At 38.4% G+C, this 25,278-nt stretch overlaps 1 protein-coding gene across 4 annotated transcripts in view; it reads left to right on the top strand.

The window, feature by feature from the left end:
• Positions 1-2,449: 2,449 nt before the first annotated feature.
• KIF3A (kinesin family member 3A) overlaps positions 2,450-25,278 on the top strand; it is a 46,137-nt gene continuing 23,308 nt past the window's right edge. For 2 of the 4 annotated variants that reach the window (XM_042934790.1, XM_042934780.1), the window contains exons 1-5: positions 2,451-2,637; positions 5,774-6,047; positions 15,407-15,551; positions 15,691-15,775; positions 24,299-24,404. In XM_042934790.1, the coding sequence (XP_042790724.1) occupies positions 2,632-2,637; positions 5,774-6,047; positions 15,407-15,551; positions 15,691-15,775; positions 24,299-24,404 (616 nt within the window). In that variant the 5' untranslated portion in view covers positions 2,451-2,631. Of the gene's footprint in view, positions 2,638-2,777; positions 3,129-5,773; positions 6,048-15,406; positions 15,552-15,690; positions 15,776-24,298; positions 24,405-25,278 lie in introns of those variants that run through there. The other 2 variants (XM_042934806.1, XM_042934799.1) reach the window with 2 other exon arrangements.

Below are 25,278 nucleotides of genomic sequence, written 5' to 3'. Positions count from 1 at the left end.
TGCTGGTGAGAATGAAAAATTGCTGGTGGTGTGGCCATTGTAGAGAAAAGTTCAGTAGTTCCTCAAAATGTTAACATTACAGTTACTGAATGACTCAGCAATTCCACTTGCAGGCATATTAGATGTAAGAGAAATGAAACATGTTCACACAGAAACTTGTAGTGGCAATATTCATAATGGCCAAAAAGTAGAAATAACCCAAATGTCCATCAAGTGACAAATGTATAAAAATGTGGTATATCCACACAAAGGAATATTACTCAGCCTTATAAGTACAGAATTACTGATATATTCCACAACAGGGCTGAAGCTTGAAAACATTACTCTAAGTGATAGAAGTCATTCACAAAAGGCCACATATTATATAATTCAATGTATACGAAATGTTCCAAATAGGAAAATCTATGAGACATAAAGTAGATTGGTGATTGCCTAGGGCTAGGATGTTGGCGAGGAGCGGATGGGGTGAGTGGGAGTCACTATAATGAATATAGAATCCCTTTTTGGGGTGATGAAAATGTTTAAAATTGATTGTGGTTATAGTCTGTGTATATAATAAAAGCCATTTATGTTTACAATTTAAATTGGTGACTTGTATGATGTCTGATTATATCTCAAGAAAGCTATGTATATGTGTTTACATAATATATATATACAGTATATTAGATGGTGATAAATACTATGGAGAAATATAAAATAGGGAGAAGATATAAGAAGATGGGTGATGAAAGCTGAAATTTTAAGTGGAGAGGTCATGGTAAGACTCATTGAGAAGGTGATGTGTGAACAAAGACATTCTGAAAGAGGTGGGGGAGGCATGGGGATATTTAGAGGGAGAGCTTTCCAGGGCTTAAGTTTGGATCTGAGCTTTGTCACTGCCCATGTGTCTGACCTTGGACGGTTACTTAATGGCTCTGTACGTGAGTTTGTTTATCTGTAAAATCCTTGTTCCTATTTTCTAGTAAAATGACTAACAGTACCTATTTCAAAAGGTTTTTATATGGATTAAATAATAAAAAAAGAAAGTAAAGCACTTAGAATAGTACACTGGCACTAAGTAAAATGCTTTATAGATGTTTTTATTATTTCCTACTGCAAGTGCAAAAGCTCTTTCGTTCTAAGATGGAACCATGCCCGGAAGGTCCATTGAAGGAGGCCAAGTGGGGCTGGTGCAAAATAATGAGCAAGAGGGAAGATTGTAGGAAGTGGGGAAAGGGCCTGTGACTTTCAGTTTGTGAGAAAGGAAATCATCGGCAGGTTTTGAATAGAGAAAAGACACTATCTGATTCATGTTTAAACACCATCTTTCTGGCTCCTGTGTTGAAAACATCTAAAAGAGGACAAGGGTGCACTCAAGGAAACCAATTTTGAGCTGTTGTAGTAATACAGATAACAGGTGATCATGGTAGTGAGAAAGGGTTAGATTCTGGTTCTACTTTGAAGATAGAAACAAGCTCTGCTGAAAGATTGATTATTGGGTATGAGAAAAAGAGACTGGTTTGACCTGAGCAGTTGTCAGGATTCAGCTTAGATTTATTATGCTGAGGCAAGTCTGAGAGGGCACCTTTTTTTTTTTTTTTTTTTTTTTTTTTTTTTTTTAGCGTTTCGCCAGGGGTTTGGGGTGGGGATGGGCAGTAGTAGTGTGTGTGTGGGAGGGGGCGGGAATCAACCTTTCAATTTTTGACAAGGATGATCTTGAAAAGCCTATCGCACATCCAAGCCCAGTAGTTGGTGTTCAGAGCAGAGCTTCAGACAGGAAAGAAGATGGATCAAGATCATTCGTTCTTTCACAAATATTTATTGAAAACCTAGTCTGTGCTAGGTCCTATTTTAAGTCCTATTTTAGGCTCTGGAGATACTTGTGAAAACACCTACAAAGCTCCTTATGACCTTATCTGTAAGAGAGGTCATAAACAAGTCAGCAATCAGGCTAAGTCTTTAGCTCTCCGCATGGACGCAGTGTACAACTGCTTTTTGAATTTTTTCCTATGGTTGTTTTTTTTCTTTTAACGTTTACTCATTTTCAAGAGAAGAGAGAGAGCATGAGCGGGGAAGGGGCAGAGAGAGGGAGACACAGAATCGGAAACAGGCTCCAGGCTCTGAGCTGTCAGTACAGAGCCCGACGCGGGGCTCAAACTCACGGACTATGAGATCATGACCTGAGCTTAAGTCGGACGCTCAACCGACTGAGCCACCCAGGTGCCCCCCTATGGTTGTTTTTAATATTGGGAATATTGCAAGAGCCACAAAGGTAGTCGCGGGATTTAGGAGCGCCTCCCCCCTGCGTACCGGTGGCAGCCAGGTATCCCCGCCCCAATGCGGGCCAGAGTTCTAGCGCAGTCGAATGGCAGCATTGCGCAGGCGCAGCCTTAGTACTGGCGTCCTAGGAGACGGACTCGGAAAGCTTCCGCGCAGGCGTAATTCAGAAGGCCAAGAGAGCCTGAGGCCCGGGGACGGGGCGGGGCGAGCTCGCAGTGCGCTTGCGCACAGCCTGCTCTCGCCCGAGGAGCCGCAGTCTCGAGAGCGCCAAGGCGGTGTTTCGGTAATCTCTGACAAACCTCTCCTGCGAACCCGGCGCCGTTGGACTGCGCCCAGGGCGGGGACGTCAGCGGGGCACAGGAGGGAGCCACGATGCCGGTGAGGAGAGTCGCTCAGCTGCTGGGATTCCTCATCCCAGCGGCCTGGCTCGGGGGCGCGGCTGTTGCCATGGAGGCGCGGAACAGGCAGGCGTCTGGGGTGGGGCGGGGCAGGGTCAGCTCTGCTGGCCCCAGCGGTTGGGGAGCCTGGCGGGTGGGCTGGAGCCCGCGAGGATCCTGCCGGTCCTGGGAGGGGCCCCGGGCAGGCCCTGCTGTCTTCGCCGGTGCTGCATCCCGCAGGGCCTGTGCTGCTTGACATAAAGGCACAGCGCCTGAGGATGCGCTCTCGCTCCCAGCCCTGCTAGCTGAGTGGGGCGCCTGGGAGCGGCCGCGGGGGGTCGGCTTTGGATGCTCCACACCTGGTGGGATCTGTACGCCAAGGAGCCAGCTCCGGAAAGGAGCGAAACGAGAGCTGCGTGTTCTTACTCCAGCCCTTGACTCGAGCTGTCATTCCTTTCGTGGTGCTTTAGCTTACAGTGCAGAATGTAACCCGTAGGTGTCTTTGTGTGTGAGGCCGGGGGTTGGGTGGTATGTTTGTCTTGTAGGATTTCACAGGACATTATCGTGCATTTAATAGGGGGCGTCCTAAGTCCATTATAGGGTCGTGGAGAACACATAGGGCTTTGGTTGTTTTTCTTCTGGTCCGAGGCCTCGGACAATTATTTAATCTTTCTGGGTCTTTAATTCCCACGTAATTAAACTTTTCCTCATGGGGTTTTATCAGGATGAAATAAGGTAACGCACAACGGAATTGAAGGACAGTACTTGACATTTAGCATTAAATGCTTAGTATTTGTTCCGTGATCTTGCTTTCAAGTTATTTATCAGTTCACTCAGCAAATACTGGGGATCAATCACATGTTAGGCACTGGAGGTAAAATATTGAGCAAAACCAGACAGGTTCTTGAACTTGGGAAGATAGAAGCTTGCCTTAATGGGCAGAGGTGAAAATCACGTTGGTAGAGACAAGACCCTTAACATTAACGAAGTGAATGGGTGGCATATAATAGAAGGTAGCTTCTGGTGAGTTGTAAGGTGTTTCTATGTAGGAACGCTGGCCTATACATGTCAGATCATCTTTTTTTTCTCAAAAAAATTTTTTTAATGTTTATTTTTGAGAGAGGGAGACACAGAATCTGAAGCAGGCTCCATGCTCTGAGCTGTCAGCACAGAGCTGGTCATGGGGCTCAAACCCACGAACCACGAGATGGTGACCTGAGCCAAAGTCAGACACTTAACCAACTGAGCCACCCAAATCATCGTTTTTTTCCCAGAGAATCTAGAAATTGTTATTTTTATGAAATTTCTCCATTTTTGAATTTTAGCAACTAATTAAAAAATATTTTTAAATTCTATGAGCCATACAAAAAGTATTTGTGGGCTGAATTCAGTCCCTTGAATACCAGTTCGCAACCTCTAGTGTAGACAGATAGGACAGACAATCAAATAAGAAGCAAAGAAAAGTAGAATTGAAACCGTTGTAGAGGAGGGAGAGAGTAGGGTGCTCTCAGGGCCTATACCAGGATTTGACCTAGTTAGGGAAGTCTTTCCAAGTGAAGTGGCTGTTTTGGTGAGACCTGAGACTAAGTGAAGGTGAGAGTGAGGAATGTTCTAGGCAGAAGGAACAGCACATGGAGAGGCTTGTGGTAAGAAGGAGCATGGTGAACAGAAAAGGCTTAAAAAACAAACAAACAAACCCGTGTGGCTGTGGCTAAGAAAGCCAAGCAGGGAAACTTGTGAAATAAGGCTAAACAGGTAGACATGGGCCAGAGCCAGGTCTTAAAGGCCGCCTTAAGGACTGTGATTTTCATACACCGTCCTTATGTCAGTGATGTCAGCGGGAAGCCTTTGCAGAGTCGTAACTAAGGGAGCGTCATGATTAAATTTGTGTTGAAGCTGACTGCCATGGAGGGAACAGACTGTAGGAGAACCTAACTAGATGCAGGTGTCCCGTTAAGGAGCCTTACAATGCAGGGTGGGAGAATGGGGACTAGACTAACGTGGTGAAAGTAGAGAAGGGGAGAGGTATCTTGTGTTGGTACTGTTCAACTAAACGATTGAACTTTACTTCAGTAACCGGATTGTATTTTTCTAATTGAAGTATAATTGGCCTATAATAATTTCACCTATACCACGTGATTTAATATTTGTATTCCTTGTGAAATAATCCCCACAGTAAGTCTAGTTACCATCCATCGCCAGAGTTAAATTTTTTTTCTTATGAGAAATTTCAAGATACAGTCTTTAAGCAACTTCCAAATATGTATTTTCAAATATGTATTATTGACTGTAGTCACCATGCCATATATTATTTATACATGACTCATGTATTTTATAACTGGAAGTTTGTGCATTTTGATCCCTTTCACCCATTTTGTCTATCTCCGTACCCAACTCCCCTCTGGCAACCACTAATCTGTTCTGTGTATCTACAAGTTTTGTTTGTTCATTTGTTTTTTTTAGATTCCACGTATAAGTGAAATCATACAGTATTTGTCTTTGTTAAGGATTATATTTTAACATAGAGTCTTAATCATAAAATTTCAAAAATTGAAACTTTACATGTATAGATGTTCATAAGGTTAGAGGCATACTAAAACATTTATGTCTGCTATTGGGCTTTCTGTGTTTTATTTAATGTCTTCTATAGAGAAGATAGACTACATACAGTTACGTGATTAAAAAAAAATTTGACTAATGCATTGTAGAAAATAAAAGTCTCGGGGGAACACAGAACCTACTACTATATTCTTGATTAAAGTTCTTAACCATGTTCACATGTGTTTTCCTATAGGCAGGAAACTCAGAGGAAGTCAGGGACTTTTATGCAGAAAGGCAGTCTATAATATACTGGTTCATTTTCTTCTTGAATAGCATTTATTTACTATAAATGTAAATTAGATTTTCTCTCCCCTCATTTGTATTGTAAAAAAAACCTATTTGCCTTTTCATATCTTTTAATAAGCCTTTTCTGTATATCTGTAAGATCTTTAATTGAATTTAACAAATATTCATGGAGTATTTAATATGTGCAAGGCACTAGGATGGCAAAGTAGCCTTTTTCAAATTTGAAATTTAATTTGCTGAAGGTAAAAGTAAATATTCTTTTCATTATTTGTGAACATTTTCTCCACCAGATCAATAAATCAGAGAAGCCTGAAAGCTGTGATAATGTGAAGGTGGTTGTTAGGTGCCGGCCCCTCAACGAGAGAGAGAAATCAATGTGCTATAAACAAGCTGTCAGTGTGGATGAGATGAGGGGAACTATTACTGTACATAAGACTGATTCTTCCAATGAACCTCCAAAGACATTTACTTTTGATACTGTGTTTGGACCAGAGAGTAAACAACTTGATGTTTATAACTTAACTGCAAGACCTATTATTGATTCTGTTCTTGAAGGCTACAATGGTGAGTATAAAGTCCACTTTTTAAAAAATAACTTTATTGAGGTATTAATACCCTATAATTTCACCCATTGTAATCATACAGTTTGATGAGTTACAGTAAATACATACAGTTTTGAAACTATCACCACAATCCAGTTTTATGATCACTGAAATTTCTTTATGTGCCTTTGCATTCCCATCTCCAGGCTGCCGTTGACCTGCTTTAGTCTATAGTTCTGTCTTTCCTTGAAATTCCATGTAAACCAAAGCATACACTATCTATCTTTATTCTCTGTTTTCTTTCACTTGTATAATGTTGTTGAGGGTCATCCATGTTGTTGTGTATATCAGTCCTTTGTTCCTTTTTAATGCTGAATTCCATTTTATGAATATACCTCCTTTAGTGATCTTTGATGGAAATTTGGATTGTTCCAGTTTTTTGCCTGTTATAAATAGTCCTGCTATGAACATTCTTTTATAAGTCTTTGTGCAACTAAATTTTAAAATTTCTCTTGGGTAGATACCTAGAAGTGGAATTTCTGGGTCATATTGTTAAGGTATATTTGTTTTTGAAGAAATTGCCAAACTGTTTTTGAGAGTGGTGACTATTAATTTGTTTTCCTCATGAGCGTGGTATGAGGGTTCTAGTTTCCTCACATTCTCACCAACATTTAGATTATCAGTCTTTTTAATTATAGCTGTTGTAGAGGCTCTGTGGTGGTATTTCATTGTTTTAACTTGTATTTCTCTGTAACTAATAATGTTGAGCAGCTATTCATATACTTATTTTCTAAATGTTTGTTTATTTTTGAGGTGGGGGAGCAGAGAGAGAGGGAGAGAGGGAATCCCAAGCAGGCTCCACACCATCAGTGCAGGGCTGGATCTCGTGAATCGTGAGATCATGACCTGAGCTGAAATCAAGAGTCAGATGCTTAACTGACTGAGCCACCAGGGAACCCTGTGGGAAGGTTTTTAACTAAAGATTCAATTTCTTTAATAATATAGATATTCAAGTTACCTATTTTTCTTTTAGTAAGCTCTGGTAGTTTATCTTTCATGGAATTTGTCGAATTTATTGGCAACAAGTGGTTTATGTCAGTCCTCTATCATTCTTACGTTAGAATGTGGTGTGATCTTTTTCAGTAAGATATTGGTATGTGATACATGATAGATTGTAATTTGTGTCTTCTCTTTTTCTTGTGATTAGTCTGACAGGAGGTTTAACAATTTTACTGATTTTGTCAAAGAACTGGCTTTTGGTTTTAATAATTTTCCTTTATTATTTTTTACATTTTCTATTTTGTGAATTTCTGCTTTGATCTTTATTTTTCCCTCCTACTTTATTCCTCTTTTTCTTTGTTATGGTGGAAGCTGAGGTCATTGTTTTGAGACCTATATTCCTTTCTAATATAGAGGTTTAATGCTATGAATTAAACCCTAACTACTGCGTTAGTAGCATTGTATGGATTTTGACACACTGTGTTTTCATTTTCATGCAGTGCAAGAACTTTCTTCCTTCCCTTTTGATTTCTTCTTTGATCCTTGGGTTATTTAGAAATGTGTTAAGGGGTGCCTGGGTGGCTCAGTCAGTTAAGTGTCTGACTTTGGCTCAGGTCATGATCTCACAGTTCGTGGATTCAAGCCCCGTGTGGGCCTCTGTGCTATCAGCTCGGAGCCTGGAGCCTTCTTCAAATCCTGTGTCTCCCTCTTTCTCTTCCTGTACCCTGCTCGTGCTATGTTCCGTGTGCTCTCTCTCTCTCAAAAATAAGCATTAAAAAAATACTTAAAAAAAATAAAGTGTTCATTTCCAGATATTTTGGGATTTTCCAGAGATCTATTACTGATGTCTAGTTTAATTCCATTTTAGTCAGAGAAATACTATGTAAAACTTGAATCTTTTGAAATTAGAGATGTGTTGTATAATCTAGAATGAAGTTTATTATTAAATGTTTGTATATTCTTTAAAAAAAATTTTTTTTAATGTTTATTTATTTTTTGAGAGAGAGAGAGTGAGACAGAGTGTGAGTGGGGGAGGGCTAGAGAGAGGGAGACAGAATCAGAAGCAGGCTCCAGGCTCTGAGCTGTCAGCACAGACCCTGACGCAGGGCTCAAACCCATGAATCGTGAGATCATGACCTGAGCTGAAGTCGGACACCCAACCGACTGAGCCACCCAGGCTCCCTTAAATGTTTGTATATTCTTGAAAAGAATGTGTATTTTGCTGTTGTTGGGTGGAGTGTTCTATAAATGTTCATTTCATTACATCAATTTGTTCAATAGTGTCGTTCAGATTTTCTTTATACTTAATTATTTTCTACTTGGTGTGTCACTGAGAGAGGGCTTTCGAATTCTCTGACTTCATTTTTGTATTTGCTTTTTCCTTTCAGTTCTATCACTTTTTACTTAATGAATTTTGAAACCCTCTGAGTAGGTGCATAAATGCTTAGGCATTTTAAATCCTTGTGGTGAGTTAATCTCTTTTTCATGATGAAATTACTCTCTTTATCCCTGGTAATATTCCTTACTCTGAAACCTACTTTGTCTGATATTGATATAGACATTCTAATTTTCTTTTGATGCTATGTTAACATAGTATATCTTCTTTCATTCTTCTACTTTGAACCTACTTGTGTTTTTATATTGAAAGTGCATTTCTAGTAGGTAGCTATACTGGAAGTCACTAAGATTACCACATTTGCAGATTGCTGGGAGAAGTCAAGGGAGTCAGTCTATAGTTGTACTTACAGCTTTGGCTTATTAGAGCAAAAAAGACACACATGCATAGCCAAAAGAAAGAAGGAAAGGAAGGAAGAAAGAAATGAAAAAAGGAAGAAAGAAAACAAAAAACAGCAAAGGGAAAAGGTGCCTGGGGTGAAGTGTGGAGGAAACCAGGTACAGACTTCCAAGAGTCCTCTCCTACTAGTAGGCACACAAGATGTGCTTAATTGTTCTACCATTGACTATGATAGTACTTGTTAAATGTTGTTTGTCAGGGAAGTTCTGTAAGAGACACAGTGCCCAAAGTTTTTATTGGAGCCTGCTCATATGGGCACCCTCAGCCTAGCACTTGCCAAGATCCCAGGCTCTCAGGAGAAGGAAAGCAGGTGTTTAGCACAAACCACCTTGTTTATATAAACAAGTTAGGCATAGTGAGCTACTCTTACCAGTTAGGGAGTGATGAGAACCCTTCTTAAATCCACATTCCCAGATGCTAGTCAAAAGCCAACTTTGAAAGCAGGCCTCTCAAAGAATAGCAATCCCAGATCTGTTGTTAGCTCTTTTTGGCACAGCACTGTATAGTTGGTAGTATTTTGAGTGTGTGTGTGTGTGTGTGTGTGTGTGTGTGTGTGTGTGTGTTTTTAAACTCAGTCTTGCTAACTCTGCTTCTTCACTGCAGGTATTGAGACAATTTATGTCTTGCTTTTTGTTTTCTCTTTGTACTCTTTTCCTCCTTTTATGCCTTCTTTTGTATTATTTTTATTATTCCATTCTTCTCTGTTGGCATATATAGCAATACATCTTTGTTTTATTTTAGTGGTTGCATTAAGGTTTATAGTATAAATCTTTAATGTATCCCACTTTACCTTCAGGTGATACTATGCTACTTAAAAAATTTTTGTAGTGCTGTACTTCCAGTGGTTGTCTCCTCAGTATTGTGCTGTTGTCTACTTCTACATGTTATGCACTCCAAACCACATTGTTAATGTTTTTGCTTAAACCATCAGTTATCTTTTAAAGAGATTTAAATAATAGGAAAAAACATATATTACTTATAACTACTTATGTAGTTAACATTTTTGGTACTATTTATTCCTTTATGTAGACCTATATTTCCATCTAGTAACATTCCTTCTGCTTTGAAAAACTTAAATATTTCTCAAGTGCAAGTCTGCTGGTGATGAATTCTTTCAGATTTTGTAGTCTAAAAAGTATTTATTTTGCCTTTGTTTTTGAAAGAAATTTTCACTGGGTATAGGATTCTAGGTTGATAGCTTTTTTTAATACTTGAAGAATATACCTCTCCTGTCTTCTCATTTGCATTTTTTCCTCCTGGAATTCTGCTTTTCTTCTTATCTTGGTTCTTCTTTATATGACATATCTTTCTTTGGGTGCTTTTAAGATCTTCTCTATCACTGGTTTTGAGCAATTTGATTATGATGTGCCATGTATTTTTCTTTATGTTTCTGTGCTTACTATTCATTAAGCTTTTTGGATCTGTGAGTTTGTAGTTTTCATCAGATTTGGAAAAATTTCAGGCATTGTCTCTTCAAATATTTTTCCTGTCCCCACCCTTTTTTTGGGGGTCTGCAGTGACATGTATATCAGGCTGCTTGAAATTGTCCCACAGCTCATTGATGCTGTTTTTCTTTTTTCTATTTTTTTCCTCTGTTACATTTTTTACTGTTTCTACTGATATATATTCAAGTTGACTGATCTTCTATTCTGCAGTGTTGAATCTGCCATTTACCTTATCTATTGTATTTTTCATCCCACACGTAATTTTTATCTTTAGAAGTTTGATTTGGGTCTTTGCTGTATCTTCTGTCCAAGTTCTTCCAAATATCCATCCAAAGTTTCCACCTAACTTTTTAACATGTAGAATATAGTTTTTATAACTGTTTTAATGTCCCTATCTGCTAATTCTAACATTTGTGTCCATTCTGAATTGGCTTTGACTGATTGATGGATTTTTTCATTATGAGTCATATCTTTTTTGCAAGTTTGGCAAATTTTGGTTGGGTGCCAGGACACTGCGAGTTTCACCTTGGCTCTTGAATTTTTTTATTTCTATAAATATTGATGAACTTTGTTCTGAGTTGCAGTTACTTGAAAATAGTTTGATTCTTTTATTTTTTTATTTTTTTTATTTTTTTTAACGTTTATTTATTTTTGGGACAGAGAGAGACAGAGCATGAACTGGGGAGGGGCAGAGAGAGGGAGACACAGAATCGGAAGCAGGCTCCAGGCTCTGAGCCATCAGCCCAGAGCCTGACGCGGGGCTCGAACTCACAGACCGTGAGATCGTGACCTGAGCTCAAGTCGGACGCTTAACCGACTGAGCCACCCAGGCGCCCCAGATTCTTTTAGATCTTTTAAGATCTTTAGTTAGGACTGGAACAGTGTTCATTCTGAGGTTATTTCCCTAAGAATGAGGCAAGACCTTTTTGTACCTAATGTCCTGTGAATCATGAGGTTTTCCAGTCTGACTGGTATAAATAGATACTGTTTCTGGCCTGTTTGAGTGCCGGGCACTCTTCCTTCCAAATGATTCCCGCCCCCCGCCCCCCCCCCCCCCATTTAGATAGTTTCCTTACACTCTTGAGATGCTTAGTACTCAGCTGAGTACTTGAGGAAGACCATCTGCAGATGTTTGGAATCTGGAGTTTTGTGTGCACTGTTGTCCTCTCTACAGCATATAGCTGCGTTGGGCTCTCTGGACTGTGGCTCCTTCTTGACTCAGGGAATCCACCCAGCACTCCTTGGGTTCCCCATCCTGGTCCGTGGCTCTGATTATCTCACACGCCAGGAAGCTGGGCTGTCATAGGGCCCACCTCACCTGTTTGCCACTTTTCAGGGGTCATGGCCTTTTGTTGACTGGAGTCCATGGTCTTGAAAACTGTTGCTTCGTATTTGTTTCAGTCAGGAGGGTGAATCTGGTCCTTGTTACTCTATCTTTGTTGGAAGCTGAAGTGTCACAAGTTTAATTTTGAAATAATAGAACTGTGTATTTTAAAAAATAAATGTTGTATGAATTAGTATGTAAATGTCAAGGGACTTTTCACCTATTTTGCACCTATTATGCTGACTGAAAATTGTTGATAGTAACATACAAAAACATTTGGAAAAAGGACCAAAATCAGGACTGCTGTAACATAGAATGTTACATTATTTAAATGTATTATTCAAATGTGGAAAGACAAATACATAATCCTTCTACCATTTAAAACTTTTTAAAAAAGTTAGTGAACTTCGTTTTTTAGAACAGTTTTAGTTTAAAGCAAAATTGAAAAAAGTACAGAGAGGGGCACCTGGGTGGCTCAGTCGGTTGAGTGTCCGACTTCAGCTCAGGTCATGATCTTGCAGTTCGTGAGTTTGAGTCCCACGTCAGGCTCTGTGCTGACAGCTCAAAGCCTGGAGTCTGCTTCAGATTCTGTGTCTCCTTCTCTCTTTGCCCCTACCCCACCTGTACTCTGTCTCTCTCTCAAAAATAAATAAACATTAAAAAATATTAAAAAAAGAAAGAAAGAAGAAAGCACAGAGATTTCCCATATATCCTTTGTCCCCAAATGTATACAAAGTTCCCCACTCTCAACATCCTCCACTACAGTGGTATATTTGTTACAATTGATGAACATACACTGACATGTCATTATCATCCAAAGTCCATAGTTTACATTAGGGTTCACTCTTATACATTCTGTGGGCTTTGACAAAAAATATAATGACATGTGTCTACTGTTGTAATATAAATAATAGTTTCATTCTGTGCACTGCTTGTTTATCCTTCCTTCCCTTACTAAGCCTGGCAACCACTAATGCTTTTACTGTCTCCATAGTTTCACCTTTTCTAGAATATCATATAGTATGTAACCTTTCAGTTTGGCTTCTTCCACTTAGTTAATAGGCCCTGAAGTTTTCCCCGTGTCTTTTCATGGCTTGATAGCTTATATCTTTATTTATGCTGATAATGGATAATACTCTATTATTTGGCTGTACCACAGTTTATTTATTCACCTACCTACTGAGGGACATCTTGGTTGCATCCAAGTTTTGGCAGTTAGGATTATGCACTGAAATAAAAATCCACGTGCAGATTTTTTGTAGGCCTTCCACCATTTTAAAGATGTAGTTAGGAAATAGGGAGATGTGGTAAGATTTCAGGTCGTTTTTAGTTTTTAAAAAGTAGAGTTTTAAGAGAAGTTCATATGAAGGAAATGCTGGCATTAGATTTGTTAAGCTGGACGTAAAAAGCTAGGAATTTGGAATTTCCTCTCTGAAAATGAGATAAGATTCTTTTATTTTCAGGCATTCCTGATCCTTCTTAGCTCTAAAATTAGAGATTAATATGCTTTTTAAATTAGTAATCTTCATGTATTTAATGCATTCATAGAAGTTGCATTAGGAATTAATTTTGAATTCAAAAAATTTCTGGCCCTTACATACTTTTTAGAAGTATGAGCTCTGGACTCAAATGGACTGTGTGCAGACCTTCTTTCTACCACTTACTATGACATTGAACAAGTAATCCAACCTCTGTAAGCCTTCGATTCCTCAACTAAAGCATGGAAATAGAAATAGTGCCCAGCTTTTAGGATTGGGGTGAAAATTCAGTAAGGATGCATGTAAAGTACATGCCTAGCTCATAGCAGATGATCTGTAAATGATAGCTCTTGTGTCAGTTATAAAGTGCAGTCTGTGAGTTCATAATATTTTTAGCTCTTTTGAATGCAATAATGCATTTTTATGGCAGAGTTTGAAATATTCAGTGAGTTAGAAAAAATTAAGACTTTTTTATTCCCATGTGTAAAAAATGGCTTCTGTTGTGATTAATTATTGTGCTTATTGTCACAGAAAGTCTAGAAATGATGATGACATAAGAGGTTAACTGCATAGAGTGATAGTTGAAAAGCCTTTGTCATTTGAGCTGTCACTTCCTGTGCTGTGTTCTTAAACTGAGCTGTCCCCCTTGGAAATCACATGCACTCGTAGGGCTTCACTGAGCAAATACATTTCATCCCTCCACCTGCCTCCACATGCTTGATGCATGCATTTATTTGGTTGTGTCACGGGCACTTAAAGCTCAGTGTGCCCTGCACTGAATTCATGGTCTTTCTTTTCAAACTGTCATTTTTTCTAGTGGTGTTCACCATCTCAGTATACAGCAGTATACAGCATAGCCATACATCCCTTTGTTCCAGCCAGAAATTTGAAAGTCGTCCTGGATTCCTCCCCTGGCTAATTATTTCCCAGGTGCTATTGATTCTGTTACATGTCTCTGAAATCCTTCCACCTTTCTCACTCCCTTCTGTTGTCAGCTCCAGCTCTTTGACTGGTTTCTTCACAAATCTCCCTTTGCTTTCTTCCAATTCTATGTACACAGTATAGCTGTAGCGATCCTGATTCACTCCTAACTGCAGAATCATTCTTTGGCTTCGCTTTGCTTTTATGATACCTTCTTAAAACCTTAGTATGGTCTTCGTGGCCCTGTGTGATTATGCTCCTGCTGGTGTCTTTAGCTCTGTCTACATCCATCTTCATTTTCCATCTCTGTTTCCTTCATTCTGATCTCATTTCATTTCCTCAAAACCTCTCTTTTTTCTCTCTTGCCTCTTGCTGTCCACTCTGTTACTATCTCTTACTCATATTTCAGATTGCATCTTAAATTTTAGCTTTTCTGGAATGCCTTTCCTCATCCCCCCCACCCCCGCATTTCCTCTTGCATCAGTTCTCCTGCCTACACTGTGTCCCTTTACTGTCCTCTAGAATTCTGTTTCTCAGTCCCAGGACTCATCCTCCTATAAATATTTGACCAATACCTCCTTTCCAAGATTACACATACTGTAAGATTAAGAACTATGTTTGTCTTGTTTTTCACTGTGTCCCCTGCTGCCTAGCACACTACCATACTCAGGTGTGTGGTGAGTAGTTGTTGAATGAATGAATTTAGCTGTTTAGAAAGTTTAAATTGTATCTGTAATTACCTGTAATGATTGTATTGTCACCTTTTTTGACTCCCCTATTCCTTACAGCTTTTACTTCAAAAATACATATTTTTTAAGTAATGAATTTATTTTAGGATAAAGAAGAAGGAAAATACCATTTACTTTTACTCTACCAGGCATCATGATGGTCGCTTGGAGTAAATTGTTTCATTTGGTTCTTACTATTAATGTCGGGTACTTATTCTTATCCTTGTTTTACCACTGAGGAGACAGTCTCTGGGTAGATTCTTGTGTCAGGTCATATGGCTCACCACTGGCAGATAGGTCACACTGAGGTCTTTCCATTCTAGAACTTGTCTTCTTTTGCTACTGCAATTGTATTACCTTCTCCAACGTAATGTTTACACTAAGTAATCAGCATACACATTATAATGAATTTCTTATGCTTAGCCATGGTGTAAGACTTTACATTTACGGTTTGGGATACTTTTTATTAATAATTAGGAATATATCATTGATTTTAGGGCTTTGACAGTGCTTGGCTTACCTGGCACAGAGTACATGTTGTAATTGTTGATAATAGAAGTGAAATTTGTACTTGAGTAAGTTTTAAATCCAAGGAAGAAATTGCATCACAATATCAAAGGAATTATTTTTAAGAGCTGTTATTCTGTAGCATTGGACTCTAAAAGTGATTGATTCTCTTCATCATTTTCAGGGACTATTTTTGCATATGGACAAACTGGAACAGGCAAAACTTTTACCATGGAAGGCGTTCGAGCTGTTCCTGAACTTAGAGGAATCATTCCAAATTCATTTGCTCACATATTTGGTCATATTGCAAAAGCAGAGGGAGATACAAGGTAAAAGAGAATTCTTTTATTTTCTACTATTGAGAAGTACAAACACAAGAAAGGCATATAGGCACATATCTTCTCAATACGTATTAAAACTGTTCTTGTAAGTATTTCTCTGTTTTTTAAAATGATGTTTTATTTACAGATTTTTGGTTCGAGTGTCTTACTTGGAAATATATAATGAAGAAGTTCGTGACCTTTTGGGCAAGGATCAGACACAGAGGTTAGAGGTAAGGATAACTGGAATTGAAGTGCTTTCCAAAGCAGTAGAATGTTAACTAAATTAAAGTTCCTTTTGTACAAAAGGTACTTTTAATAGTTTACTTATTTTTTTACCTGTTTATATGGTCCCGATTCAAAATTTTAAATATTGTGAAAATTTATGCATTGAAAAGTTGTTGCTACTCCATTTTCTCCCCACCCTAAGATAACCACTGTCAGTATTCCTTCAGTGTTCCTTTATGTAAATACAAATAGAATTTTACTTCTGCTCTGTAAGTGGCTCTATATGTATATTGATCTGCACTTTTTTTTTAATTAAAATTCTTCTTCAGGTAAGTGTAGAGTTATGTGCAGCTGTTAAGAAGGAATATGGAGAGATTACCCTTTACATAGAAGTACTTTTTACACAGTTTTCCCCAGTGGTCATATTTTACAGAGCTTTAGTACGGTATCACAACCATGATATTGACATTGCTATAGTCTATAGATTTTACTCAAGTGCCCCAGTTTTTCTTGTACTCATTTGTACTTTGTACTATTTTGTCACATGTTTATGTGATCTGTCCACTACCACGTCAAGGTACTAAGCAGTTGTATCACAAAGATGCCTCATGTTGCCCTTTTATGACCACATCCACCTCTCTCCTGACTATGTTCCTCTGTCCCCTTCCCTAACCCATGACAGTCCTAATCTTCTTTCCAATTCTAAAATTTTGTCGTTTCAAAAATGTTATATAAATAGAGCCTTACAATATATAACTTTTGTGATCGGCCTTTTTCACCTGGCATAACTCCTCTGAGGTTTATCCAAGTTGTTGCATGTATTGATAGTTTATTACTTTTTATGGTGAGTAGTAATGTATGGTGTATATATGTAAAGTTTAACCATTCACCTGGTAAGTAGTAATGTATGGTGTATATATGTAAAGTTTAACCATTCACCTGTTGAATGACATCTAGGCAGTTTATAGTTTCTGGCTGTTACGAATAAAGCATCTATGAACATTTGTACACAGATTTTTTTTAAGGTTATTTATTTTGAGAACAGAGAGTATGTGTGTGAGCAGGGGAGGAGCAGAGAAAGGGAGAGAGAATCCTAAGCAGGCTCCACGCTGTCAGCCTGGAGCCTGATGTGGGGTTCAAATCCACATACTGTGAGATCATGACCTGAGCCTAAACCAAGAGTTGGATGCTTAACTGACTGAGCCACCCAGGTGCCCCTTCACACAAATTTTTATGTGAATGTAAAGTTCCATTTTCTGGTATGGATGCCAAGAGTACTTTACAATTTATTCTAAGTCAGAAATTTTTAATGTGTCAAAAAAGAAAAAGAAGGGGAACTTGGGTGGCTCCGTTGATTTGAATGTCCGACTCTTGATTTCAGCTCAGGTCATGATCTCACAGTTTGTGAGATCAAGCCCTCTGTCCAGCTATGTGCTGAGAACATGGAGACTGTTTGAGATTCTCTGTCTCCTTCTCTCTCTGCCCCTCCCTCACTCGCCCTCTCTGTCTGTCTCTCTCTGTCTCTCTCAAAATAAATAATCTAAAAAAAAAAAGGTCAACACTAATGTGACTTAAAAAAAGGAAAAAGAAAGAGGGGAGGAGGAAAAATGAAATTTTTTAAGTGTCAAAAATAATGGTATTAATTATAGATATAATAAAAAAATAGTAGTTTTCAATGTTTCTTTTACCTAAAGGAAAAACTATAATTTCTGATTAAGAAATTCTAGTTTTTACACATTGGAATAATAGATTGTCATGAAAGACTGTTGTCATGATGAATTCCCGAAAAGGGAAATACGAAATTACATGCATAAATGTTAGAGAATCACAAAATTTGTGAATAGGTACATAAGGTTGTTAACTGATAGGTTTAGCTGATTCCTATTCACTGTTTTTTATTGAAAATCCTATTTTTATCCCTCATTGCATTTTGTATTTTTCACTGAACCAATGGATTGTGACAATCTTTGCATATCAGTACAGAAAAGCCTCCTCATTCTTCTTTTTTTTTCTTTTGTCCTTTTTAAAAGCTGCATACTGTTTTTGGGGGGCATCATGTATTCAGCCAGCCCTCTCTTGATGAACACTTGGGTTGTTGCTGATATGTTACAAACAATTCTGTAGTAAATAGTGTTGTACATATATGAATTCATACATCTTCAGGCATATCTGAGGATAAATTCCTGAAGCTCAACTGCTGGGTCAGGTGGTAAATAATTGGTAAATATTGCCTAACATTTTAATATTTTAAGATATGAGACAGACATAAAAAAGATTAGCCTTTAAAATATTAATATTGGAATTTTGATTGGAATTTCATTGTCAGTAAAATGATTAAAGAATAAGGTGTATATGGTAGTTGAATGTGGAATAACAATAGGTACTGTCGTAGAATTGCATAGAATACATGTAGAGTAACAGTGGCTACTGTTAAGTTCTTACAGTGTGGTAGTAGGCATTCAATGCAATAAACTGTGGTAGTAGTACACACTTTATTTCATTTACTCTTCCTAGCAGTTCAGTTTTGTTGATGTGAAAACCGAAACCTAGAGAGGTTTCCTGATTCAATCACAGTCACGTAGGTGAATGGTGGTGTAATCCAGAATTCCACATCTTCTTTATCCATTCATCTGATGAATGCCCAACTGTAATATAAATGAGAATAAAAGTACTGAAAATATAAAATGGTAGTATTTCATTATATAAATGCTTAGATATGACCGTACTCAGTGACATAATGAAATAGTCAGGCCTATGTAAACATCATGAACGCAACAGCTACAAATGCAGACTGTTATAAGTATGTTGTATCGGTGATCTGAACACCTTGACTGGGGGGGGCCTGGGTGGCTCATTCAGTTGAGTGTCCAACTCTTAATCTCAGCTCACATCTTGATTTCAGGGTTGTGAGTTCAGGCCCTTTGTCAGGCCCTGCGTTGGGCTCCCACTGGGTGCGAAGCCTTCTTTAAAAAAAAAAAAAAAAAAAAAAAAAACCCAAAAAACAGGTCCTGATTGTGTAGTTCATGGGTTGAGCCCCGCATTGGGCTCTGCGCTGACAGTGTGAAGGCTGCTTGGGATTCTCTTTTTCTGTCTCTCTCCCTTTCCCTCTCAATCTCTCTCTCTCTCTCTCTCTCTCTCTCTCTCTCTCTCTCTCAAATAACTTAAAAAAATTTTTTTAACTCCCCCTCCAAAAAACAAAAACAAAGAAGCACCTTGCTTGGTGTTCCTGTCAATGGCATGGTCTTTTAAAATAGTAACTACCTCTTGGTATTCTGAACAAAATAAAGTAGTAGTTCTTTCCTCAGTTTTGTACATTGCTCTATTATTACCATGGAAAAGCACTTTGTCTTTATATATAAAATAGAGTTTGGGTCTAGACTCAGGTAATCATAAATAATTTTTTTCATTCATGTGAATATATACTAGGACATCAAAATTGCATGGGACAATTCTTCAGTGATAGACCATCCCATTCGTTTCAGGATATTTAGTATCCATGGCTCCTGCCTGTGAATACCAATCATGTTCTCGAACCAGAAACTCCATCTACAAATTTCTAAAATATTCTAGGCTGGGGAGTAACTGCTCCTTTGAGATCTACTGTTTGAGTGTTATAAACTGTATTTGTTATAGAAGCTAAATTTCTTTGTTTTTATGACAAAAATTATTTGATATCATTACCCAATAAAAACTTTCATAAATTTAGAGTCATATTTCAGTTCTTCATCTTCATATCTAATCAGTTTATCTACTGCACTTACTAAATGAATTTTAAATTAATGTCACATTGTTATTGGAAATGACCTTAGATTTTGCAGACTAAAGCAAGTTAGAAGTGTGTTTCTGCTCTATAATGCTCTATAATGACTGCAGAGAATGAGAGTAAATGCTTAAAAGTTTTGACATTGCCATGACATCAGCTGCATGATTTTTGTGTTTTTCAGAAATATCAGTTTGCTGGAATAGAAACATACACAGTGTTCTTTACCATAGATTTCCTGAGAAGGAAAATTTATCATCTGTAAATGATATAGACCAGTAATTTTCAAACATTTAAAAGACTTAAAACAATTAAATACATTCATTGTACCAGACCTCGTATGGAAGCACAGTGTGCAAAACACATGAAATGAAGCTCTCTTTAGAATTTGTCTGGGCTTGAGAACCCCTAAACTCCTACAGTGGCCCCCTCAGGGCCACCATGGACTCTCTAGGGCTCTCAGAGCAGCTTGACACTCCTGGTTTATAGAGACCACCATTACTCCTTTACTACTAAATAAAATTAGGGCATATTTATACCTCATGACAAGGTAAAGAGTAATTTTTCCTAATGTATAAATATATCTGATAAATTTTTACAAAAAATACCAAAAAACTCCCAAACTGCCAAGTAGATCTCGAATCAACACCTAGAATTTGGAGTGTCTGCCCTTGTGATTTTTGTCTCTGGGGTTGTTTTTTAATTTTTTTTTAAACTTTATTTAATTAGGGAGAGAGCCTGAGGAGGAGGGGCAGAGAAGAGAGAGGATCCCAAGCAGGTTCATTGCTGTCATTGCAGAGCCCAATGTGGGGCTCCATCTCACACACCGTGACATCATGACCTTAGCTGATATCAACAGTTGGACGTTTAACCAACTGAGCCGCCCAGGTGCCCATGGGGTTGTTTTTTTTAAAATTTTGTTTGTCATCTTTGTCTTTGGGATCTTACTGCCTGTGGAATGGTTCTCCCTACTGGCAGCCACAGACCTCAGCCTTCCATTTCACTTTACAGACATACTTCGTTTTATGATGCTTTGCTTTATTGCGCTTTCCAGATAATGCGTTTCTCCGTGTCAGGCAATCCGTTGGCACCATTTTTCAAACAGCATTTGCCCATTTCGTGTCTCTGTGTCACATTTTGGTAATTACTACAATATTCCAAAGTTTTTAGTTAGTATCATATTTGTTATGATAATCTCTGGTCAGTGATTTTTGATGTTACTATTAGAATTGTTTTGGTGTGTCACAAACTACGCCCACATAAAACAGCAAACTTAATAAATTCGTGTGCTCTGACTACTCTGCAGGCTGGCTGTTCCCCATCTCTCTTCCTCTCCTGGTGGCCCTCTATTCTCTGACACACAGCAGTATTGAAATTAGGCTAATTAACTGTATAGCAGCCTTTTAAGTGTTGAGGTGAAAGGAAGAGTCACACATCTCTTTAAATCACAAGCTAGAAATGATTAAGCTTAGTGAGGAAAATCTGTCGAAAGCCAAGATAGGTGGGAAGTCAGGCTTCCTGCACCAAACAGCAAATTTTTTCTGTAAAAGAAAAGTTCCTGAAGGAAATTAAAAGTGCTAGTCTGGTGAACACACAAATGATAAGAAAGCAAACAGCCTAATTGCTGATGTAGAGAAGGTTTTAGTGGTTTGGATACAAGATGATATTAGCCACAGCATTCTCTTAAGCCAAAGCCTAATCCGGGGAAAAGCCCTAACTTTCTTTAATTTTGTGAAGGCTGAGAGAGGTGAGGAGGCTGTAGAAGAAAAGTCTGAAGGTAGCAGAAATTGGTTTGTGAGGCTTAAGGAAGGAAGCCATTTCCATAACATGACAGTGCAAGCTGAAGTAGCAAGTGCTGATGTAGAAGCTGTAGCAAGTTATCCAGGAGATCTAGGTAAGATAATTCATGAAGGTGGCTATGGTAAACAACAGATTTTCAGTGTAGATGACAACTTTCTATTGGAAGAAGATGCCATCTAGGACTTTCATAGATAGGTGAAGTCGGTGCCTGGCATCAAAGCTTCAAAGGACACCCTGACTCTCCTCTTAGGGGCTAATGCAACTGATGACTCTTAAGTTGAAGCCAGTGCTCATTTAACACTCTGAAAACTCCTAGGGCCCTTAAGAATTATGCTAAATATACTCTATCTTTCCTCTATAAATGGAACAACAAGGCCTGGATGACAACACATCTGTCAACAACATGGTTTACTGAATATATCTTTTTTAAATGTTCATTTATTTTGAGAGAGGGAGAGCATGAGTGGGAGTGGGGCAGATGGGGGCAGGGAGAGAGAGAAAGAGAGAGAGAGAGAGAGAGAGAATCCCAAGTAGGCTCCATGCTGTCTGTGCAAAGCCTGACACGGGGCTTGATCTCACAAACTTTAAGATCATGACCTGAGCCGAAATCTAGAGTCGGACACTCAAGTGACTGAGCTACCCAATTGCCCCAGTTTACTGAATATTTTAAGTCCACTGTTGAGACATGCTGAGAAACAAAGATCTCTTTCAAAATATTACTGCTCGTTGACAGTGCTCCTGATCACCTAAGGGTGCTGATGAAGTTGTACAATGAAATGAATGTTGTTTTCATGTCTGCTAACACGACATCCATTCTGCAGCCTGTCCGTCAACGCTTGTTATTGAAGAAATACATTTTCTAAGGCTGTAGCTGCCTAGAGAGTTATTTCTCTGATGGATCTGGGCAAAGTAAATTGAAAATCTTCCGGAAAGGATTCACCTTTCTAGGTGCCATTAAGAACATCCATGATTCATGGGAAGGATCAAAATATCAGGATTGACAGGTGTTTGGAAGGGGTTGATTCCAACCCTCGTGGATGACTGTGAGGGTTTCCAGACTTCAGTGGAGGAAGTCAGTGCAGATGTGGTGGAAACACCAGGAGAACTAGGATTAGAAATGGAGCCTGAAGCTGTGACTGGCTTGATGTAGTCTCATGATAAACCTTTAATGGATAAGGAGTTATTTCCTTTTTAAAAAAATGTTTATTTGTTTTTGAAAGAGAGAGAGGGACAGAGTGCTAGTGGGAGAGGGGCAGAGAGAGAGGGAGACACAGAATCCAAAGCTGGCTCCGGGCTCTGAGCTGTCAGCACAGAACCTGATGCGGGGCTCGAACCCATGAACTGTGAGATCGTGACCTGAGCAGAAGTCAGACACTTAACCCACTGAGCTACCCAGGCGACCCGATAAGGAGTTGATTCTAATGGATTGAACAAAGAAAGTGGTTTCTTGAGATGGAATCTACTCCTGGTGAAGATGCTGTGAAGATTGTTAAAATGACAAAGGATTTAGAATATTTCATAAACTTGTAGATAAAGCAGTGGCAGGGTTTGAGAGGATTAACTCCAATTTTGAAAGAAGTTCTGTGGGTAGGATGCTATCAAACAGCATCATGTTCTATGGAGAAATCATTCTTGAAAGGAAGAATCCATCACTACAGCAGACTTTGTTGTCTTATTTTAGGTAATTGCCACAACCACCCTAGCCTTCAGCTACTACCACTCTGATCAGTCAGGCAAGACCCTCTACCAGCAAAAAGATGATGACTGGCTGAAAGGTTAGATGATGGTTAGTGTTTTAAGCAATAAGATATTAAAAAAAAATTTTTTTGTTTATCCATTTTGAGAGAGAGAGAGAGAGAGAGAGAGAGAGAGAGAGAATCCCAAGCAGTCTCTGCACTGCAGAGCCTGATGCAGGGCTGAAATCCAGGAACCTCAAGATCATGACCTCACCTGACAGTTGGACTAACTCATGTTCAACCAACTGAGCCACCCAGGCACCCCATACAATATTTCTTATTTAAGATTTGTATACACTGTTTTTTAGACATAATGTTATTGCACACTTAATAGATTATAGTATAGTATAAATATAATTTTATATATACTGAGAAACCAAAAAATTCATTTGACTTGGTTTATTTCAGTATTTCAGCTTCATTGTCATTTGCAGCCCAACCCGCAATAGCTCTGAGGTATGCCTATGTTTTGTTGACTCGTGGAGGTCACTAATAGGGCCTTTACAAAGTGAGCGTCAGCTTTCTAACACTGTATTTTAGGTAAACCTATCCTAAATATGTCCTTGAAATTTGATGAAAGTTCTCATAAGGTTACTCGTAGAAAGGTAATGTTTTTACATAGATGTTGTAGATCTGATTATTTTACTCCGTTGTTTGAAATCCTCCAGTGGCTTCAAGTTGCTGTTAACATAAAGACCAATAATTGTGCTTCGTCTTATCTCTGGCTACCTCTGTAGCCAGGTATCCCGCCTGTTTGTCCCAGGCTTCCTACTCTTTCCAGCTGATCTGGCTTTTTATTTATTTATTTATTTTTTAACTTTTTTGAGTGCTTAGTTTTTTTCCCATTTCGGGATCCCATAACATACTCTTTTCTTGCTACCCCAGCCTGAATTGGCTACCTCTTATTTTATCAAGTTTTAGCTTAAACATCATCTTGGGGAAACTATATGTCTTAGTCTTGCTATAATGCATTCTCATACTATCCTGTACTTTTTTGCTTCCTGATATACCAATTGAAATTAAATAGTGTGTATTATTTTTCATTTGTATGTTCTTGCCATTGATTGTCACCTGCACAAATGTAGAGACTATGACTACCTTGTCCATCACTGTATCATCACTGTGTAGCAGAGTGTCCAATACATAATAGATGTTTGATAATTAACTGTGGAAGAATTACGGATATGTGTATAAAATCTTATGGTCATTTTCTTCTTTCTCTTTTTTTTTAGGTTAAAGAAAGACCTGATGTGGGAGTTTATATCAAAGATTTATCAGCTTATGTGGTAAATAATGCTGATGATATGGATAGAATTATGACTCTAGGCCACAAAAATCGTAAGTGGTAGTGCATAATTGTGATTGAACATTTATGTGTTGAGTAGGCTTTTATTTATAAAAATGATTTTTAAAAATCCTCACAGTGGACTGTGAAGGTACTAAATTCCTATTTTATGATTGAGGAAACTGAATCTTAGTTTAAGTAACTTGTCCAAGGTTGTATACTACTTAGTAAGTGGCATAGTCTTTGAGTGTAGACTGTTGGTCATCATTAACCAAGCTCTTTACTGCTTCCCTTTTGTTGGGGAGAAAAGCAAACCAAAATTAAATGAAATTCTTTTTAAGAATTATTTGAAGTTTTGTGTAAAGAGTAAGAAACTTCAGCACTTTAAACACAAGCTGCCTCGGGCCTAGTACTAGTGGTGCTGCCAGCAGCAATGAGAGATCGGAGGTAAAAAATTGAGAACGTAGGAAGTAAACGTCTTTTTAAGAGTTTTTTTTTTACTAGACTGTAAATCTAGCAAGCTCAAAGAAATTAAAGAAAAATTTAAAAATCAATTGTATTCTTATAAACCAAGTAATAGACCACATGATAACAGGAAAATGAGCAAAAGATATATATGAATATGTTACTCACAGAAGAACTATACACAGCAACCAGCGTATGGAGGTATGTTCAACAGGACAATTCATCAGGAAAACGTGTATTAGAACAGCAGTGGGAGATATTTCACCCGTTGTTTTCGATGAAGGGATATCCAGGTTCATGAAGCTCTGACGAAACGGGCACTGGTGATGGGAGTGTAATGCGCTACAGCCTTTCTGAAGTGTAGTGTAATGGTATCTGTTGACATTTTTTAGAGTGCATGCCTTTTACACTTGATCTTAGCCAAAAGGCCGAGAAACGATAGAGAGGGCATGCCTTTTGACC

The sequence above is a fragment of the Panthera leo genome, chromosome A1, assembly GCF_018350215.1.
Source record: "Panthera leo isolate Ple1 chromosome A1, P.leo_Ple1_pat1.1, whole genome shotgun sequence".
Classification (NCBI taxonomy): Eukaryota; Metazoa; Chordata; class Mammalia; order Carnivora; family Felidae; genus Panthera; species Panthera leo.
This window is presented reverse-complemented; position numbering and strand designations above follow the sequence as displayed.